The 20171-nt window shown below is 49.6% G+C and overlaps 8 protein-coding genes across 8 annotated transcripts; 2 read left to right on the top strand and 6 right to left on the bottom strand.

Annotated features, from left to right (window-relative positions):
* Positions 1–416: 416 nt before the first annotated feature.
* On the bottom strand, positions 417–2180 carry FSST1_003852 (cytochrome P450; the record flags this gene model as incomplete). The annotated part of the gene is made up of 3 exons (XM_083229970.1): positions 417–1550; positions 1608–1805; positions 1932–2180. 3 exons carry the CDS (start codon positions 2178–2180, stop codon positions 417–419), a joined length of 1581 nt encoding a protein of 526 aa, XP_083087282.1.
* A 2309-nt stretch (positions 2181–4489) lies between these two features.
* Positions 4490–5759, bottom strand: FSST1_003851 (uncharacterized protein; the record flags this gene model as incomplete). Its single annotated transcript, XM_083229969.1, has 2 exons — positions 4490–5607; positions 5663–5759. The coding sequence occupies 2 exons, from the start codon at positions 5757–5759 to the stop codon at positions 4490–4492; spliced, it is 1215 nt and encodes a 404-aa protein (XP_083087281.1).
* A 2105-nt stretch (positions 5760–7864) lies between these two features.
* On the bottom strand, positions 7865–9480 carry FSST1_003850 (uncharacterized protein; the record flags this gene model as incomplete). The annotated part of the gene is made up of 3 exons (XM_083229967.1): positions 7865–8234; positions 8286–8887; positions 8944–9480. 3 exons carry the CDS (start codon positions 9478–9480, stop codon positions 7865–7867), a joined length of 1509 nt encoding a protein of 502 aa, XP_083087280.1.
* A 1284-nt stretch (positions 9481–10764) lies between these two features.
* Positions 10765–11413, top strand: FSST1_003849 (mitochondrial 54S ribosomal protein mL54; the record flags this gene model as incomplete). Its single annotated transcript, XM_083223744.1, has 2 exons — positions 10765–11092; positions 11157–11413. The coding sequence occupies 2 exons, from the start codon at positions 10765–10767 to the stop codon at positions 11411–11413; spliced, it is 585 nt and encodes a 194-aa protein (XP_083087279.1).
* Positions 11414–11733: 320 nt separating this feature from the next.
* FSST1_003848 (uncharacterized protein) lies at positions 11734–13051 on the bottom strand (the record flags this gene model as incomplete). The annotated part of the gene is made up of 2 exons (XM_083229966.1): positions 11734–12867; positions 12929–13051. The coding sequence occupies 2 exons, from the start codon at positions 13049–13051 to the stop codon at positions 11734–11736; spliced, it is 1257 nt and encodes a 418-aa protein (XP_083087278.1).
* Positions 13052–13880: 829 nt separating this feature from the next.
* FSST1_003847 (uncharacterized protein) lies at positions 13881–15119 on the top strand (the record flags this gene model as incomplete). Its single annotated transcript, XM_083229965.1, has 1 exon — positions 13881–15119. The coding sequence occupies one exon, from the start codon at positions 13881–13883 to the stop codon at positions 15117–15119; it is 1239 nt and encodes a 412-aa protein (XP_083087277.1).
* A 235-nt stretch (positions 15120–15354) lies between these two features.
* Positions 15355–16683, bottom strand: FSST1_003846 (uncharacterized protein; the record flags this gene model as incomplete). Its single annotated transcript, XM_083229964.1, has 5 exons — positions 15355–15737; positions 15793–15860; positions 15927–16303; positions 16359–16463; positions 16519–16683. 5 exons carry the CDS (start codon positions 16681–16683, stop codon positions 15355–15357), a joined length of 1098 nt encoding a protein of 365 aa, XP_083087276.1.
* A 1897-nt stretch (positions 16684–18580) lies between these two features.
* FSST1_003845 (uncharacterized protein) lies at positions 18581–19489 on the bottom strand (the record flags this gene model as incomplete). Its single annotated transcript, XM_083229963.1, has 1 exon — positions 18581–19489. The coding sequence occupies one exon, from the start codon at positions 19487–19489 to the stop codon at positions 18581–18583; it is 909 nt and encodes a 302-aa protein (XP_083087275.1).
* Positions 19490–20171: the final 682 nt, after the last annotated feature.

Genomic DNA, 20171 nt, shown 5'->3' with positions numbered 1-20171 from the left:
GTCAGTAGAACAGAACTGAAGCTTCAGTCAAAGCTGGCAAGAATGCAGTACCGTCGTCATTGATGGCGCTCGCCTCAGTGGGGTTTACCCTGCCAACTTCCAACTTAACTTCACTTCACCTAAAGCCTCATGGGATCGCCTTACTTGCATATCAGATCAAATCAACAAAGCGCATACAGACACAGCGGATTTAATTCCGGAAACTGAACCAATAATTCATATTTTGATCGCTGCTAATTAAAAATGTATATTCTATCGCCAGACTTTGCTGGCATGGCATGACAATTAACTTCTCTTTTTGGAAATAATACCAGCCCAGCCATTACAAAACATTCAACTCCACAGCATGCCCGTTGCATTTGCTGCATATATACAACTGATTTCGTGTCTTCGCATCATTGCCGTCAGGCATAAATTTACTGGCGTCGCTCCCAGTGAATGTTGGCGGGCTCCAGAGGTCGGGAGAAAAGCGAGGCATAGTCGGTATCGATCAGGGTGTGACCGCCATCAACATTGCGGAATTTGAACTCACGAACAACCTCAGCAACAATGGTTTGCAGCTGGGCGTTGGCAAAGTGCTCACCAATGCATCGGTGACGACCGGCACCAAAAGGCAGGTAGGGAGAAGCTGAGCCCTTGCTGACAAGGCCATAACCGTAGTCGATCTTCTCCTCGTCCTCATTCTTGGAAGCCATTCGGGGGAAGTTGGGAGAGTCGGCCTCCCATCGGTGAGGGTCCCACTCATCAGGGTTGGGGAAGTAGGTAGAATCGGTAGCGCTGACACCGGGAGCAGCGAGAAGAGTGTGCGAAGTGGGGATGACATACTTGGTGCCAGGGACGGGCATGGGAGACTTGACGGCGCGCATGATGGAGTGGATAGGAGCGTGGAGACGAAGGGTCTCCTTGACGATAGCCTGGTTAAGGGGCAGCTTGGCGAGGTCTTCGTAAGTCAGGGGAGGCAGATCAGCACCGAGGTTCTTGACCTGCTCCTGGTAGAGCTCTTCCATGATATGAGGGTACTGAGCGAGACGGAGCATGATCCAAGAGCTGGTAGAAGAAGAAGAGTGCTGGCCAGCCATAAGGAGGGCAATCATCATGTGGGCAACCTCGTGGTCAGGGACGCGGGTACCGTTCTTGTAGGTAGAGTTCATAAGGTGCTTCATCATGTCGTGCTCAGACTCGTCGTTGCCCTTGGCGCGGCGCTCCTTGATGGTGTCCATGTAGATCTTGGCAACGGTACGCTGGGCGTGGTCGCGCTTACGGTTCCAGGGGAGAGGAGCCCAGTGAAGCATGAAGTTGATGGGGGTGAAACCCATATCGAGGTCGTGGTAGAGAGCGGCCAGAGACTCGTCGAACTTGCTACGGATGGCGCTGCCCTGGAGGGCGTGGGAGGCAGTAAAGATGGTGATCTCGGCCATCTTCTTGGGAATGTCGGCAATACCGGACTTGCCCTTGAAGTCAGGGCTTCTCTTGAAGTAATCGCGGACCTCGGAGGAGATGATGGGGACGTAGGATCGGAAGGCCTCGGTGGTAAGAGCAATCTTCATGAACTAGGAGCGAGTTTGTCAGTATGTAATTCAAGCGGTCTGACGGCCAGTATTCCTCACCTTCTTCTGCTCCATGAGCTTGGCGTTGGGGCAGTCATAGACGACATCCTTGCCAAAGACAGGAGTAGTGAGAACGGTGTAAATCTCCTCAGCACACACATCCTTGAGCTTGCCGTTGAGGATGAAGTCGTTTCCAGCAGGGCCGACAGCGACAGTGGTTTTCTTTCCGAGGAGGATAAAGGTGAAGACATCGCCGTGCTGTTACAAAGTTAGCTTTGGTCATCCTGATTTTGATTTTGATTTCTGGCATCGTAGCCTCGAGAGTTTCTACGCTCACGAGGTTGAAACTGCGTTCCCAGCTCAGTTCGGCTATGTCAAACGTACCTTGGCACGGTTCTCTCTGAAGAACTTGGGGGGATCCATTCCGTATGTGATGGTGCTTCCAACAAAGGGGAACCAGTGGAAGACCATAGGGGGCTCATTGGGGTTTCGGAAGAGGACCTGGTTGAGGACATTGAGGATGACAGATAGGACGAGGAAGGCTCCGAAGCCAATTCCTACTTGCTGACCCAGGGGAAGTTCCTGGAATTGTTGGGCGAGCGGGTGGCCCGCCAGATCTTGAAGGAGACCCATGGTTGGGTGTTGTAGGGAGGAGATGCGATGTTTCGGTTCGACTCTTGAAATAGTAAGTATGATTAGGAAGAAGAAAGAAAGATCAAGACAGAATCTTCACCGTAGTCAACGCCAGGAAGAAAAAGAGTTTCCAATGGCGAGCCTGTGGAAAGTAGAGAAGAGTAGAGACTGACAGGAAATCAAACTGAAAGTAAATGGCGAAGGAGATTAACTGATATGTAATTGCGACAACCCCGAACGTCTTTTTTTCGGACCGGGGTATCCTTTTAGTTAGGTACCGTACCGTATGCAAGACCCCACTCACTTTCCAGCAACAGCGCACCACACCGCCTGCACTCTTTCGAAATTTAGTGGTTCAATTGACAGTTTACTTCCCGTTGTCCTGTAAAACGGATCCCGATATGGTCCAACCATGATGGACGGTGCCTGGAAATAATGGGGGCTTGAACTGGAAGGGTGTGATATGATTGGGTGTCAAGTCCCGAATTCGTATTCGCATCTACTTCTAGAACTTTGGTGGTGCCAGATCTGAACAGGGACCCTCCTCTGCCCTCCTTTTTCGCATTCTTATCGGCCCCGCCAATCGAATTACTTTTTGCCGTGGCATTAATGGGTTGCAGTACGTACTGCATATAAGAAATGCCAAGTGGTGGTTCATCATGATGAAATACAAACCTATAGGGAAATTTCAAAATCAGCAATATTTTAGTACTACCTATCTCAACCTTTGATCTCACTGCTGACAACAGCAGTCCTTCTGAGATAAAGAGGATTCTCATTCTCACATCATATCATAGACCTATGCTTAGACTTGTTGTTGCTTAGCCAAATTCTAAAGCCTATTAGAAATGGGCTGATGAAAAGCCTTTGGGGCCAAGGCATGGTCCGAATAAGAAACCGATATGTCCTCCATAAATTGTTGTCAATTATCGGCTATTTATTGATGTGACGATTCCTCGAATCATTTTCAGGGTCCTTGATGAATAAGGCCATGTCGGTAATTGGTCCATCTAGTTGGTTTTATTTTGACATATCCAGGGTCGCAACATACATAGTCAAATAGCATCAGTATTCACATGCTAATTACTCGTTGATAGCTCATGTAAGCTGTTGGAGGACAATCATACTAGTGTCTGTGATACCAAGACTTCAGTTTTACTTTATGTGATTCCTGTCAGCAGAACCTTTATCTTGTTACTCATAGTAATAGTACTCAACGGCAAAACTCATCATATGATGAATTTGAAGCTACAATACCGCCGGAAATATCGTCCAGATCCCCAGTTGCCACCCCTGAAATGGTAACAATAAACATCAAGAAAACATCCTATATCTGATCCTAGAGCCCCGGATCACCCCGATCATTTAAACCACCTCGTCTCCAATGCCCCGCTTAATATGGGCTGACGCTTCCCAGGGGTTAACATTGTAGAGGATCTAGCATGTAGACCGTGTCCTTTCCGTATTTCCAAGGCAAAACGGTGGACGTTGATATGGCCGTTCCGTTCCGTGTTGTCTGCCCCGTCCTGTCAGCGCTGGGACTTGGCGACGGCCCGGACCGGGGCCTGTAAAAGCGCCGGTCCCGGGGGATGTCGATCCAAGCAACCAACTCGTTGCCTGCAGTATTACTGCAGTATCAAGTTCTTATGCTCAGGATGTGTCGAACGTGGGGTGCTTATGTTTGAGCCTATTGGGACTGCCCATGAGGCACGTTATCAACACTACCTCTATTCCTGTTCCAAATCTCACTCTTCACGGGATCATCAGCCGAGACACTGGGGTAAGTCAGCTGCTCGAAACCAACTGACTACCTACTTATATCAGAACAGGTACCAAAGTTAGTTTCGTAGGTACACCTCAACCGATCCCTTTGACTCGGTGGCCAGTTCGTGTATTTGTAAGTAATAATTTTATTCCTGTGCCCTATACTATTAAATCATGAGGGGAATATTACCGACGCCTAAAACGAAGACTATCTACATGGTAAAAAGAATAGAATAGACTCGCCAGGCTAAAATAAGTAGAAGTAGAAAACATGCCAAATTCACCGTGTATCCCATAAAACAATGCGCAAAAATGCACAAAGGTATTCTCGCCTGTACGTGATGGGTCGTTAATAGCATGAACATCGACTTCATGAGCAACTTTGCGTACGTCGTAACTTTAGCCACCAATATATCTCACCAAATCCTCGGAGTTGCGCAAATGACAAATACAGCTGTCTCGAACCTCATCGGAACGTACGACCAGTCCGCTCTTGTCATCCAAGACCAGAACGAGGCATGACTAGCGTCACATCGCTAGATTTTCTAAGCAACGATGCTCTTGCCGACAGCACCCCATCGAAGTTTTCGTAATCCACTGCCTGAGGATCGAATGACTTCCTGACCGCAAGATGTGGTATCGTTGACACTGCCAACACTGGCCGCCAGCGCCTCTTGTCTACCAGCTTCACGACCGATAACATACCCTGCACCAAACCCCACCACAGACACAACAATGACAACGCCGGCGCTGACAACCCATGTGAGGAGAGTTGGTGAGATAGTGGTAGGCTCTTCCGTCACCTTCTTTTTCTTGGTAGCCCGTGGGGTCGTTGGCAACGCAGAGCTGTTTTTGGAGGTTCTTGAAGGGGATCCTGATCCCCCGGCCCGTTTGCGGGGTGGAGATGGCCCGACGGGGCGTTGGACCCTTCTTGGTCTTGGTTGTTCCTGTGACAGCTCCGACTCCGGCACAAGTCGCAGCTCCATCGGCTGGTTGCTGGGCCCTACGCCTGCGCTGGCCGCTCTCTGAGCTTCAGCTTCCTCCTTTGATTTCGGCAAGCCTCTAGCTGCATGCGCACAAGAAAGAAGAGTGGTTAGAGATGCGCGCAGAGCTGCATCGTTCTCTTCGCGGACAGCAGGAGACATAAAGCTTGGACCCGCTCGGTGGGGCCGTGTTTGTGATCTTTGAGTAAAAGAAGGTCGTGTAAGACCATTATGAGGGTGAGGAGGATGCACAGTTGGGATAGCTGGAGCAGAATCCCGTCTTTGTGTTGACGGATGAGTGAAGGCGTTGGGCTGAGGTCGAAAGACGGGTTGGTCTGTAGGTCGATCAGACACTCGCCCAAGCGCGGTGACGTTATCACCATCTGATTCGGCCTCAGAATCAATATCCATCTCCTCTTCCGACCGATGAGTGTTCTCAGTTGAGCTTGTAAGTAGACGGTCATCCTCACTGTCGCTCTCGTCGTACTCTTCCTGGCTACTCATATCGGTGGCGGACACGTTGTGGATGGCCGTATTTTGTTGGGGAAGCGATCTCGCAGGTTGTAAGCGGCGTCGGCGTACATAGGGGTTCCCAACGCGTAATCCAGTTGTAACTATCTCATCGCCGATGCTTGATAGAGACGAAGACGAGGGTTGCGATGCGACTTCTACCCATGATTCTAGGGATCATTTAGCTGACGTGCGATAAGTCTAATAGAGTTAATGAAAACTAACCGTCATAACGTCTTTGTTGAGGAAGCCCAGGACTCGACCTTGCAGGATTAGGGGATGTCCTATTTCCCTGCCAACTCTGGTTTGCCTGTCCGTCCATGTTGATTCCTTTTCGCTTCGAATACACCGATGTTTTGGTTGAAAGTCGAGTTTACCTGGAAACTTGGCAGTCGAGTCGAGTTCTAGGGGCGGAGTACGGGGCGTGACGGCTCAGGCCTACTTGCAGGGTGTAAGATCGACCGGACTACTAGCTTTATCTGGGCTTATCTGAGGTCCGGGGTAACCTTTGTTCAAGAGGAGATTTGAAAGATGGTTGATGAAAATGATTAGGCGCAAAGAGAAGGTAGAGAAAAAAAGATAGAAGAGGTTGCTTAGTGACAGCGAAGCCGGGGTTCTGGGTCTTGCTTGAGCTTTGAATGATGGATAAATGGCTGGCTGCTGCTCTCCTTTGTTACAGGCACGAGAGCACGTTTCGACGGCTATTGATAACGACTTAAAAGTAGAGGTACATGAGGAAGAGTGCGGGGAGACAGTGCGAACGCATCACGCGCAGTTGTGAGACAATCGCTCTAGCAACCCCAGATATGAACCAGATGCAGGCACCTTCACTAACGCCATAACGATGACGCTGTTTCCATCGCACACTGTCCACCTGGTAGCGTTGTGAGCGGTGAAGTAGTCCTCACCAAGTATCTATACTTAAATCCCCGCCTCTCTTTTATGAGCACGCAGTATGAACATACCGGTCATGAGTACAAGGCGGGGTTGGGTTGTCCCAAGTCAAACAAGCTCACAAAAACAACCTAGACAGTCGATCAAACAGCCAGATCTATCTATCCCAACGTTTTCTGTACTGTGGTTAAGTTTTTGCGTTGTCAAAACTTACACCGAAACACTCAGTAAAGAAAGGGGGCTGACTGAAGCTGCTGACCATCCTATTGTATCGTGCAATCTCACTCATCTGGCGTCATATCTATTCTTTCCATAATATGATTGTCTGCCCATGTTTGTAACAATACGTGGGTCAATCACCAAGACCCTTTAAACTTCATCCTTATCGATCTGTCGACTTTAATGGGTCTGTATCATGCGTGTAACGTTGAACCTAGACGACCTCTTGAGGTGAAACTTTTAACACTTTATTCCTTGTTGATTTTCGGATATATTTCTATAGAAATCATATTCCGGGGCTTCTTATCTTGAAGATATCCAACAGAGAAACCTGATAATGTACTGAGAAATTTCATGAAATATACTATACCAGCTGACTCTTATGACTGACCTTTCCGGACCTGTCCTCCCTGACATGTCGCTTTTCCCCAACAAATCCAGGGACCACCATTGTAGCACAATCATGTTTGTTTGCTCACGCGCGAGCAGCTTCCCATAAGACTGGCCTCTTCGCACGCGCTGTCTCGGACTGAGTCGTATCACACGCCACACATAGGTTTCCAACTCGACGTCATAGGTAGACTATCTTTTGTCCTCAGATGTGCCAAGTCATATTGGTTAACTACTATATTCAATCACAACATTCACGACCATAGGCACAAACAGATTAAATAATTTTGATATGAAAGAAATCATGATCTAACTTTTATTGCGCCCCTATACCTGGGAAGTGGACATATCCCGATGCTACATAATCGAAAGAATAACGGCAGTGGTATACTCACCAACATCAAACGATGAAAACAAGTCCGAGTACAAAATACATGGTATAACAAATCAAGGTGGTCTAGACATTAGAGGCAGGAGATCATCACCAGTTGAAGCCTAAGGACAGGCAATGGCATCGTAGTGGTCGTGTTTCGAAAAGCCCCCAGGACCCTCAGAGTATTCGCAAGAACCGACTTGGTCCACTCCGCAATGTCTGCAAGCAGACAAAGGGAGCCTCTTCCCAAAGAGCCGTCAACAAATCCCTCAGAAGCCCACGTGGTGTCCGCCGTGAAGACGAACGATCAAAAGCCAACGTCAAAAAGCCACAAGCACCAGCGAGAGTGCCTTTGCAAGATGCCACGAGCCCACGGTCCCAAGTGTAATAGCCCCCAGGTCTATCAATGCTTACGCGTGAAGCGTATTCTCAAAGCCCACTACTCCACGATGGAGTTTTAACTTGTGTTGAATCGACAGCCCACAAAAGCCCACTTGTTGGAAACCCCGCCAGAAACCCTCGGTCCGCAACTGTTGCGCATCAACCCACGTTTAATCGAAAGAGATCTTGGAGCCAGAGAAGGCAGTAGGAGTGCTGTTAGCTCCAGTGCCGAAGCCACCACGACCACCGCCGCGGCCACCACCACGTCCTCCGAAACCACCACGACCGCCACCACCGCGGCCACCACCACCACGTCCTCCGAAACCACCGCGACCGCCACCTCGGCCACCACCACGACCACCGCCGAAGCCGCCGCCGCCACCGCCCTGTTGAGGCTTGCTGCTGGCGTAGTCCAGACGGACGGCACGGGACATGCGACCGTTGCCGATAGGGGCACCATTCTTGGCGTCGAAGACCTGCTTGGCATCCTCAACGGAGTTGAAGCTGACGTAACCGAAACCCTTGAGGTTACCGCTGTCACTGTTGAGAGTTAGTACAATGAATATGTTGTTAAGAGCCAAGGTAACTTACGGGTCGGTAGGAAGGCGAACGCTGGCAACAGCAGCAACCTCCTCGAAGAAAGCGCGGACGCTGTCCTGGTCAACGTCGAAAGGAAGGTTGCCGACGAAGAGAGTGTCACTCTCGGGGCTGACGGTGTCACCATGGCGCTGAGCACGGTCGGCAGCGCGAGCGGCGGGGTTGGCCTCAGCAGGGCGAGCGTTGGCGTAGTCGAGGTTGATGGCACGACCCTCAAGCTCGGTACCGTTCATGGTCTCGTAAGCCTTGGTGCAAGAGGCGGCATCGTTGAAGTCAACGTAACCGAAGCCACGGCTGCGGCCAGTACCCTTCTCAGTCATGACACGAGCGTTGGCAAGACCCTCAATGTGCTTGAAGGCCTCGTAGAGGGCGTTGTCATCGATAGACCAGGACAGGCTGCCGGCGAAGAGGGTAGTGGGCTCATCAGACTTGGGCTTCTTGGCATCGGCATCACCATCATCCTCAGCCTTGCGCTTCTTGGAGGGAGCCTCCTCAGTCTTCTCGACCTTGGCACCAGCCTCCTCATCGGAGTCGCTGCTGTCGGAGTCAGAGTCGTTGTCGGAGTCGTCAGAGTCGGAGTCAGAAGAATCGGCCTTCTATGTAAAGTATTAGTATAATGTAGTATGCCGAGATAAAGTTTATATAAACGAACCTTCTCGGCAGCCTTAGCAGCAGGCTTCTCCTCCTCGCTCTCAGAGTCAGAGTCAGAATCGGAGTCAGAGTCAGAAGACTCTGCCTTCTTAGCGGGAGTGGCCTTAGCAGTGCCGTTGGTCTTGGCAGCCTTGGGCTTGGGCTTCTCCTCCTCGGACTCGCTGTCGCTGTCAGAGTCGGAACCAGAGTCAGACTTGGAGTCGGACTCGGAGTCGGAAGAGTCAGAAGACTCTGCCTTCTTGACGGGGGCAGCCTTGGCCTTAGCGGCCTTCTTGGGGGCAGGCTTCTCCTCCTCAGAAGAGTCGGAGTCGGAGTCAGAGGCGGAAGCCTCAGACTCGCTCTCAGACTCGGACTCGGAAGAAGACTCGGGCTCGGCCTTCTTCTTGCTCTTCTTAGAGTCCTTCTCCTTGGTGACCTTCTTGGCGACGGGCTTGACGTCCTTGGACTTGGAAGACTTGGAAACCTTTCCGGCCTTGACGGTGCTGAGAGGCTCAGCGACCTTGGTCTTCTTGCTCTCCTTTGTGGTAGACTTAGCCATTGTGATTATGTATTAATGTAGAATGGGGATAACGAAGAAGTAGTGTCTAAGCGGAATGAATAGACGGGAAGAATGATGGGAAGAGGGCGGATGTAGAAAGAGGAATTCTATTGCGACCGGCACTGGGTTTTAAGCTGGAGGCTGGCTCAGGTATGCGCGACAGAGTTTTTTTTTTTTTTTTGCCGTCAAAATGGTGGGCCAACCAAAGGCGGTGACGAGTCTACGACTTACAGGGAAGGTGGTGGTGGTGTAAGCGGGTCCGTGCTTGCCTGAGAAATCAGGTCGCCTGTCATTGGACATCCCATTCACTTAGGTTGAGCTTCAAGCTACTCGGACGTAATTATCAAGTCGCCGATATCGATTGAGTCCATTGTCAGCCTTGCGCGCCGTCCCACGCTCCATTTAACAAACGAGTTCATAAGCCGACGAAGCTCAATTCAGTTCACAATGCCTACTCCCGAGTCCGAGCAATTCAAGGCCCAGAAGCCTACCGTCGCTCCCACCTTTAACGGCGTCGACTACGATGATACCAAGGCCTTCAAGGCTGCCGAGGATGCCCTCATTCGGGAACAATGGGTCGGCGCCATGATGACCCGACTTGTTGGTGAGGAGCTGAACAAGTGCTACGTTCGTGAGGGTGTCAACCACCTCGAGAACTGCGGCCACCTCCGAGGTTAGTTTGGCCGCATATGGAGCTCTCTACCGAGGTCTTGAAACTGCGCGCTGGAGTAACCAACTAACAATTGAATCTAGAGCGATATCTTCAATTGCTCAAGACAAACAAGATCAAGGGCACCAAGTTCTTGCAACAAAACTATGTCGACCAGAAGGAACAAGATCTTGACCTGGCGGCCAAGGTCCACACAAGCGACAAGATCGCCAAGATGAACCATGACCGATTCTCTTCGTAAAAGGGAAATGATTTTAAGTCACGGCTTGGGATGGAAGTGAGCGGGATTTGGTTATCTAAACGGGATGGACCTTTTAGCCTTGATATCACAACATGATTGTGACCAGCTCGGCTTGCTATTAAAGGTGTAATGATCACCTTGGCCTTGTATGACTGTGTATATATCAGGGAAAAATGAAATGAAAAGAACCCATAAAGAAACTGCACATTGGATCCAATTATATAAGTCGTTCGAGCTTGCGCGGGCTTTTGGGGCGAGGCTGACAATTAGAGGTTATTTGACTTCCCATTGGCTCTCCACATCTAGCACCTCCAAAATTTCTCTAGAACCTCGAGCCTTGTCACACTCCGACTACAAACATCCACCGGCAATCATGATGTTCTGCACTCGGTGCCTGCGCGCCACTGCCCTGCGGCGGCCTCAACCCATCTTTCGTCAGTTCACGACGACGACGCCTTTCCGATATGCGGAGCCCACGCTTTCGACCCCCGTTACGGCACCTGGCGAGACCCTCAAGGATGCTCCTGCTCCACGATCATCATGTGCACCCGGAACTGTCCTCAGCGGACTGAACTACACCAAGACTGGGCAGGACCCTGTTGCCAAACATGACGACGAGTACCCAGAGTGGTTGTGGAGGTGCTTGGATGTGAAGAAGAAGGACGCTGATGCGGCGGACGCAGACGCTGGAGACGAATTCTGTACGTTACCGCAATACCTGATCCAGGCATCTGTGCCAAACAATTGTACTAACATCCTCTACAGCAAAATCTAAGAAGCAAAGAAAACTGGCGGCAAAGCGTCAAAAGGCTCATGAGGCCAAGCTATTGGCCGAAGGCAACCTTGAAGCCTTAGCTCCCAAGATCCCCATCCAGCAGCAGTCTATCAACATTCTTGGCGAGGAGAACAAGGGTGTTGAACACAACGTTGAGGCCGCACAAAAGCGAGAAGAGCTCAAGAGGGCGATGCGAAAGGAGAGAAAGGCCAAGATTAAGGAGACCAACTACCTCAAGTCTATGTAAGCTTGAAATGGCTATCCATAAATGTACAATATTTGGAAGAGTACTTAACTCGAGTGTACTATATTTGTGTATATGGTATTCTGAATATCAATGAGACCATTAGACCATACATCACATATTATCACGAGTGGCTGTCCCTTTTATCCAGCTTATTTCATGTTTAGCATAATTCAACGATATAATATTTATTTATATTGGTTATATGTAATTTAGCTTACCCAAACCATTCAGAACTGTCATGCTGCTCGTCTAATCATGAACACAGCTTGGTGGATAAACTGCTCAAGGTCGCGAATTCCATTTTTAAACTCTTCCATTTTTCAGAGAGCACTCAGATCCAGAGGAATACTACTTCCTCTTCCTGCCCGGTATCTTCTTGTTCCTCCTACAAAATCTCTGGGCTTGGGAAACAGGCCCTCATCCTTGAACTGCCACCTGGGGTCATGGATCTCAATGTGTCCGCCACTAGGTGGTTGCGAAGGCGAATGCGTAGGACTTGGTGACTTTCCTCCGTTTGCTGTCAAAGTAAACATACTTGGATCCAACATGGAGTGGCGGAGAGAGGAGCCTCGAGAACGTGTTGTTGGTGGCGGAGGTGACGGGGCACTCGCTGGAGGGGGAGGAGGTGCGGCGTTTGGTGATGCTTGACCAGCAGCACGAATGGTAGCCTGCGCAGCAAGGGATGATGTTGCATGGTTTGCTCCAGGCGGAGGAGGAGGCGGCGGAGGTGGTACCGAAGACCGAGATCCTGGGGATTGACTAGGGGGCGGAGGTGCCGCAGATGGAGGAGGTGGAGGAGGAGCAGCTGGTGCGTGACTTGAAGGCGGTGGAGGAGGGGGAGCTGAAGGTACCAAGTTTGGTGAGGATGCAGAGGGTGGCAGCGACATAGACGAGGGTTTCCGCGATGTCGGCAGCGGAGGCGGCTTCTTCCCTATAGGAGGAGGTGGAGGCTTGGATCCCATCGGCGTTGTCTTTCTTAAGCCTGCTGCTCCTCCTGGAGGCGGTACTGGAGGTCCTCGTCCAGGGATTGCTGGCGCAGCAGCTGAAGGCGGCCTTGGCGCTGAAGCAGCAGGAGGCCTAGGAACGGAGGTGATGGTTTCGGAATCGGATCGATAAGAAGACTCGGAATTGGCGCCTGTATCTACGCCCCCTCCTCTCTTCTTCAGCTTGGGCATCCCCCCTGCGAACAGTCCACCCAGCTGTGGCACGGCATCGGTAGTTGCGGTAGAGTCGCGAGATCCTTGGTCGCTGTTACTTCTTGCCCGGTTTCCAGGAACTGATGGCGCCAGGCCAGGAACAGGAGGAGCACCACCTATTTTTGGGACAGGAGGCGCGCCACCAATAGGGGGGCCAGCGGAGGAGTCGGACACTTTCCCAACTACTGGTGCTGAACGATCGTTGGTGGTAGCTTTCTTGAGGGCTCTGCCTTTGTGAATATCTGACAGAAGAGCGCCCTGGAATGAGTTGTCAGTTTCTATTCAAACTGGCGCAGTTCTTCGCCATGAATGGACATACCCTGTTACCTGCTCCTCCTGATGGACGTCCAGGAAGACCTCCTGGAGGAGGAGGAGGCGGAGGAGGAGGACCGCCCATACCACCAGGCGGCGGCGGAGGGGGCGGCGGAGGCGGAGGAGGCATCGTGAAAGTGGTTCGTGACGTCGGAAACCTCGAATGTGGTGTCGCGAATAAGTTCAGATGTCGTCGGTAGGATGAATGAGAGCTAGGCGATTCGGGGACCTCGGACTAAAACGGTGGAGTGTCCAGATCCTGGGTGATATATAAGAGTCTACAGCGCAACGCAGCCAGGCGAGGCAACAGTGATAAATAAACCCCAGCTAAAGATCAGATGTAAAGAGGTTGAAGTTGTACCTTGGAATGCTGAATCAGTTGAGATCGGATATCCAAAGGCAAGAGCCACATCATGTTTCGTCATGGCCAATGGAACGCTGACGCTGCCCGCAGAAGATGGAAGGCAGCACCGCTACTTCCCTTACAGTGGACACGCTGGGCTGCGCCCCGCTTTGTTCTAGTGCCCAAGTTCCTTGAAGATACAGCTTAAAGAGTCACGACGACTGGTTTCTGTCAGGATCCATGCTTGGTACGCATGATCAGTCTATTCAGGTGTTCTGATATTCATGGATACTCCTTGAAGTTATAGGTAAGTTAATGGCCAACGCATAATTGAGAAATTAACTTTATCATTACCAAGTCGTTCAATTTATCTTTCCAGCTCTTATCGAGGGACAGGCCTATCAACGTTTGTCACTCATGAACATGTGGGTCCTCCCGCTCGCGTATCATGACTTAAGAAATTCAGAGTCGGGCTAGTTTCTGAATAGCATCAACGACAATTGAGGCGGGGAGAAAATTTGCTTGAGGGAACGACACAGGCAGGCAATCAGGGAAAGGGCAATAACTTGGGTTGAAAGCGCACGATTATCGACATCACCGCTCTGGATTACTCACAATGTCTCGCCTACCCGCTCGCCAAATTGGCAATGTCTGCTTACGATGCGCATTCACGCCAACGCCTACAATTGCCAACCAAGCCTTTGTCAGCGGAACTCTCCTAGCCACTGTCCGCCACAGCCGAAAGTCTGCGATTAGAGGAACGAGTACACGATGGGCTGCGACATCTTCGACATATCCTGATCTCAACATCCAGCCCACAGATGCGGAGAAAGTCCCCAGGCAACTGACCGATCCAACACAACTGGCAAACATCGTGGAAAGCACAAAGAAGAAGTTTCTTGCGACAGATGGTATCCCGGCGAAGCAATTGACGACTGCGGCCCTCGAGACATGCCTTAAGGCTGCTCAGGCTCTTCAGCCGCAGATCCACAGAGCCGAGGCTCAATCGAGAGCATCAACGTCAAAGCTTATGGAATTGGGAGCAGAGCGAACTGGTCAGAGACCGAACACCATGGATGCGGGGCTGGCCGACAGCGTCAAGAAGATTTCATACTCGGCGTACGCTATCATTTCGCAACCCAATGTTGAGATCACACCCGCTTTCCTTGAGCTTTATGTCGCCATTCAATCCTCGCTTGGTCGACCCGAGTCGCTCCCCGCTGTGTTTGAGATGTATGCGACCAAGAAGAAGCCTGTGGTGAAGAATGGTGTAGTTCAGTACGTGGCATCAAATCCCAATGCTGCAGTCAAGGCCATTGAGAAGGACGTTGCCGACATGGCTTTGCAGACTGCCATTGATTCCAAGCATCTGGACGCAGCTCTGGGTATTGTAGAGGCCTCGTTCAGTCTTCCCGCCTTTAAGCGTCAGAAACTTATCAAGAACGCCACCACTCCTGCCCTCGCCCTGGGTACCCTCCCATTTGGCATCTTCGGCCTTGCAACCGCATATGCCACATACTGGCAAAACACAATGGACATGTCGACAGCAACGGGAATTGGTATTGCTGGTATTTCCGGATACTTCATGGTTGTGGGATCGATGGGAATGATTGCCAAGCTGAGTAACAAGGATCAGATGAAGCGTGTGACATGGGCACCAGGTACACCGCTACGGACCCGTTGGGTGAGAGAAGAGGAGCGAGCGGCAATGGACAAGATTGCATGTGCCTGGGGATTCAAGGAACCTTGGAGGCACGGAGAGGAGTCTGGGCCTGAGTGGGAGGGTCTCAAGGAGTACATGGGATACCGCCAGATGATTCTTGATCGTGTTGAATTTATGGAGGGCATGAGCTAATCTTACATTGTCCTTGGCTACCTATCTAAATATATATCATATCTGTACAAAAGAAATTTTGAGTCTAAATGCCTTGTAATGAATCCTTGGTACACGCCTCGCTTCGCTTTTAAATCAACATACATAACCCATCAATCAATCAAACAGTTAAACAAAGAAAATGCTCTGCGTCGAGCAGTATGTCTGGATGGAATCGGTCCTTAAACCAGTAAGACCCTACCCATGTGAAATGCAACTAGGAGTTGACATCGGATGCAGTCTCAAATGTGATTTCATACTCAACAATCTTCCGTATCGCACCAATGTCGCTCGACATTGTCGACATGGTAAATGTTCTCTCCGCTGGATCCAATGCGAGTTCGTCACTCGTTTCGTCGTTGGTGATGACTATGCTTCGCGTGATCCCTTGTACGTTCCTGGGCCCCGTGTAAGGACTCCACCGTCTAGTCTGACGTTTAGATGGGTCGGCAGTCTCAGAGGTATCAGGTGTTGTCAACTCTGACTCTGAGACCCATAGTGGGAAGCGTGTGGCGATGGATAGGCGACACATTGGTAGGCATGTGCAGATGATGGCCAAATTTTGTTCGATGATAGACCACATGATGGAACTGATGTCGACTAGGAAGAGTGTCAGTACTGGTAAAGCATGTGTTGCGATGAGGGAGGAACATACAAGTTGTGTCGGGAGTTTTGGCCGAGAATGTAAGGGTTGTCATGCGCACGATAGACGTTGTTATGACACTTAGGAGACAGGCGTTAGCTAGATGACCCAACCTCTATGGTCTTTAGTCTTGGAGTTTCACTTACAGACCACCGCCTGTAGCAAGAAGCATAATGAGTGCTCGCTTTTGAGCGACTGAGAGATTGCTAGTACATATAGGATGCATGGGAAGCATCAGTATCAAAGTGTCTGTCGCGATAGAGAAGCCCGCCTTTGCAAGCCAGAACCTCTCCAGGTCGATGCAAGCTGGGGGTATCGACCTATCCCAGGCGCCGCTGATGGGGTAGCATTGCAAGATAGACAGGGTCACTGCGGTTATCATGTAACAAGTGACAAGACCCATGAGGGTAAAGCAGCACCTGCGAAACCATCTGTGGACGAAGATGCGGAGGTAGAGCAGGAGCATTGAGATCTTGGCCAGGTTCATGGTGAGTTTGTAGAAGATCTGGGCAATATAGTATAGCTAATGCCAGTTAGTATAATTAGAGACGTATTCTTTGCTTGAGTATGATATGTACCTTGAGTGATATTATCTTGTTGCTTGTGGTCAACGCCTTGATATGTTGGCCAAAGCCATAATTACATGCGACCATCATGATTGCCTGAACAACCACAGCACATGACTATGTTAATGTTAGTATAATCTTCTGTGAATAATTCTAGTGGACAAACACTTACAAAAGATATTATAACGGTCATGTCATCCCAGCCTAGTCCCGTTCTCCGTGTTATGCGACTCCAGAATCGGAAGGCTATGAATAGAGGTGTAACAAGAAAGAAAACAATGCTTGGAGCATAAATCTGCATTGCGTTGCTCTCGGTTGATGTAAACTCCGAAGCCATCGTGGGTAATTAAGGTAATGAATACGATTAAAGGAATGTGACGGGTGTGTAGTGTGTGTTGTGTAATAATTATATAGTGACATGTAACATTGCAAGACACCAAGCTTGAGAGTCGAGACATATCTGGAGATGCACATCACATATAAGTAAGTAAAGGAAGGAAGGAAGGCTCTCTGAGAGGCCTGGCTTGGCTTGTTGGGATGAAATTCTGTATGCTCGTTGCTTTTGTGCAGGGGGGTTGATACGGTCCACGATAGATTAAGAATACCCAATTATAAATTTGACGGGCTGAACTGGGCTGGGATGACGGCCGAATTGTGTGGTACAGTAAAACATGCTGTATCGGTATGCCCGTGGAATTGTTTTTTTGTTCTGTTGAAGAGTGGTAGTTGATATGGATATCGGATGTAAGCCATGACGGTGTATTGAGCCCTGAACAAGATGGTATAAGTTTGGTAATTGAAAAGATAGGCTCCTGAACGAATTAAGTTTTAGCGCCTTACCTATTCAGTGACGGCATTTATTACAGCCGGCAGCGCGTTACTATGGTATCAATATTGAGTGTGAATGTATTTCTTTTTTCTCTGCAGCTCACTCGATGATTTCATGCGAAAGGCTCTCTTTCTCATTTACACCATGTATGCAGGAACTGCAGTATCCATCAGACTGCCTAGGATTCTGGCCAATCGTGACTTGCGCTTTCTTTTTTTGCAGCCTCCAAGTGAGACATTTCTCCTGCTGGCTGTTACAGCTGAGTGCTGAGTACCAGGATCCAGAGACAAAGCTCCAGGAAAAAGCAAACACATTCAGTACAACGCAACAGATCAGCAGAACACTTGGTAGCGAGATCGATCGAAATCTGAGAAATCGATCAAATAAAAATTAGAGAGAAGAAAAGAAGAAGAAAAGTAAGGCTGTACCTAACTAAGATTTGATGTGTTTCCAGAAACCAAGTTTTCGGTTCCTTACGCTATTTCGCCCAGCTTTTTTGGTAGCCTACATGCCATATTCCTGCAAGAGATGGCATGTAAATGCATGTAACGTAGATCATCAGAAATGCATGCATCTTTCTACTGCACTCAGTGCACTGTCTGTAATGCTCACATTTGGCAATTCTTTCGAAAGCTGTAACGGAAGAATACTTCTGGAACAGACTCTATCGGATAGTACAACACATGTTCTCTCTTGAAACCAGCCGAGATGCAGTACTTGATCGTATAGAATGACCAACACAAATTCGCTGAAGTTGCTGCTTTCAGCACTCAATGATACCCTCCCTTGTATCTTTTCTCCACTCCCGCTCCCACTCCCCACATCAGGCCTGTCACGCCAGGTTCATCATTGTCAGGTCCGTCAACCCGGAGGCGCCGATTTGTTTATAGATCTACAAATTACAGTACATGCTTATTTTGTGACAAGAGAAGAGCGGAGAAAATAATAGTATACCTACGAGCTAACAGGGGATAGATAGGATACCCAGTAGGGCTATACTAGGTCAGTTACAGTTGAGGCTGATCGAGTCGTAGCTTTGCTCTTAGGTCGCTCAATAATACTAATTTATTGTCAGGCCCTAGGGTAACTATTAGAAAAGTTGGCCGCTTGACGTATAAGGGACGGAATTCGCAGGCACCTTATGCTATTTAGGCTATGATTTTAGTTCATTTATTGTTGTACCCTAAAGCCTCAGTAAGAGTGAGGGAAGAAGTCTGTATTAGTTTAGATTTTAGAAATGTGAGTGTTTTGTACAAATCTTGTTTTTTCTCTGTACCATTAATTGTAAAAGCAAATACCCGTCACCCGAAATCATGACTGGATATATCCCCCATCTGGTATCATGTCTACTCACTCTATCAAGCTGCCTTTGCACAGTCTCAAAGCCAATATTCCCCCATCCTCCTTACCACAGTGACCTTCTAACCACTGATCGTGGTGGCCTTGGCCCATTGCAACGCCCTTCCCAACACTTTTGACAGTAGTCCCCAACTCCGTCTTCTTCTAGAGCGGTAACGCAAGCACACTCCTCGATGAGATAGTGCCGGCAGAAAAGGTAGGTCCCAGTACGAGGTGGCTGTGGGGGGGCTTGATCTTTGTTCGATTCCGAAGTCAAAAAGCTGCGCACACCGCTGACGAGCTGCTCCGAGAAAGACCGTTTACTGGTTTCAGATATGGGAATGTGTCGTTGAGACCCCGTGTTCTCCCGCTCGCCTTCTAGTGAAGAGGGATCCGAGTCGGGAAGGCGAGGGAACGAGACGAGATCGCCCGGATTGGCGTCTACTGCCGGCGGGCCGATGTAGTTCCCTACCTCGTCGTAGTGGTCTGACGGATAAGTCTGGCGAAGACTGCGTCCACCGTGTGAGGCAGAGTATGTCCTGTGGTTTTGGTAGCTGGTGGCATAGCGACCTGGCTGGCTGAAGTTCCCAGAGTAGGAGTTCCTTTGGTGCTGATAGGGAGAGCTTCTGGGAAGATCATTCCCGGACTGGAAGCCTCTTCTTGCAGATCCATCGGCGTGAGCATGGGACCCCCCTTGATTCGAAGCGATAGGCCTGGGTTGCGAAGAATCGTGTCGATGATTAGCCGTGATGTAATACGTGCCATGGGGACTAGGGCCTTCGAGCTCGTAATCGCTGAAATCATAGGAGCTTTCTTCCTTGAACTCGTCCGAGTCTGCGATGGAGCCATTTCCTGGGAGGACTGAACCGCGAGTGTATGTAATTCCGCTCGTAGAAGAGGCATATCTACGAGCATCGACATCGGCGTCGCATCCAGCCTGGACATGCGACGCACTTGTGGTGCGCCTATGAGCCATGGTTGCTCTTTAGGAAGCCTATTCCTCTCTATTAGTTCCTACGATCGGGGCCAGGGAAAACTTACCTTTTTGTTGTCTCTGTCTTAACCTCTTCGTGAAAGAAAGCCGATTGTTTTTGTTTCTCACTTCCCTGTGTTGTGCAAATGTCTTTCGGTAGTTGTTGACCAAAAGCTAAAGAATTGATCACGAGAAGCTATCTCGTCGTACAAGTTACGTTACCACTGATGTATAATGTTTTTCTTTTGACAAGGGAACTCGTGTGTCTTTGGCGAGAAAGGGGAGAGGGAGTCTGACTTGGAAAGTAGAGTATTTTATATTCTGATTTCAGCCAGATGATAGCAGCATCGCGAACGGCAGTCTCGATAGTTGATTTGTCGGCCAAGTGCATTGTTTCGCTGAATATAGGGTGGTAACTGAATGGGTGTTCTTTTTGTGCTATGTGAGGGTGAGGTCTTTGATGGGACAAGGACAAGGACAGGGGCCACGAGAACAAGCGCTCGCTCAGTTCCGTTGTAACAGAGGAGAAGAGTAAACAAAGCAGGGAGCAAGGCCGGAAGGACATGCTCGGATGTAATAGTGGCAACGTCAGTGGTTCGCTGTGTTTATTTCGGTCGTTCACAAGGGAGTGTCAGTCACTGAAAAAGGCAAACATGGAGGTTGTGCTACAAGACATTTGTTTACT

Source organism: Fusarium sambucinum, chromosome I (genome assembly GCF_050947815.1).
Source record: "Fusarium sambucinum isolate potato_lamoka chromosome I, whole genome shotgun sequence".
Taxonomy (NCBI): Eukaryota; Fungi; Ascomycota; class Sordariomycetes; order Hypocreales; family Nectriaceae; genus Fusarium; species Fusarium sambucinum.
This window is presented reverse-complemented; position numbering and strand designations above follow the sequence as displayed.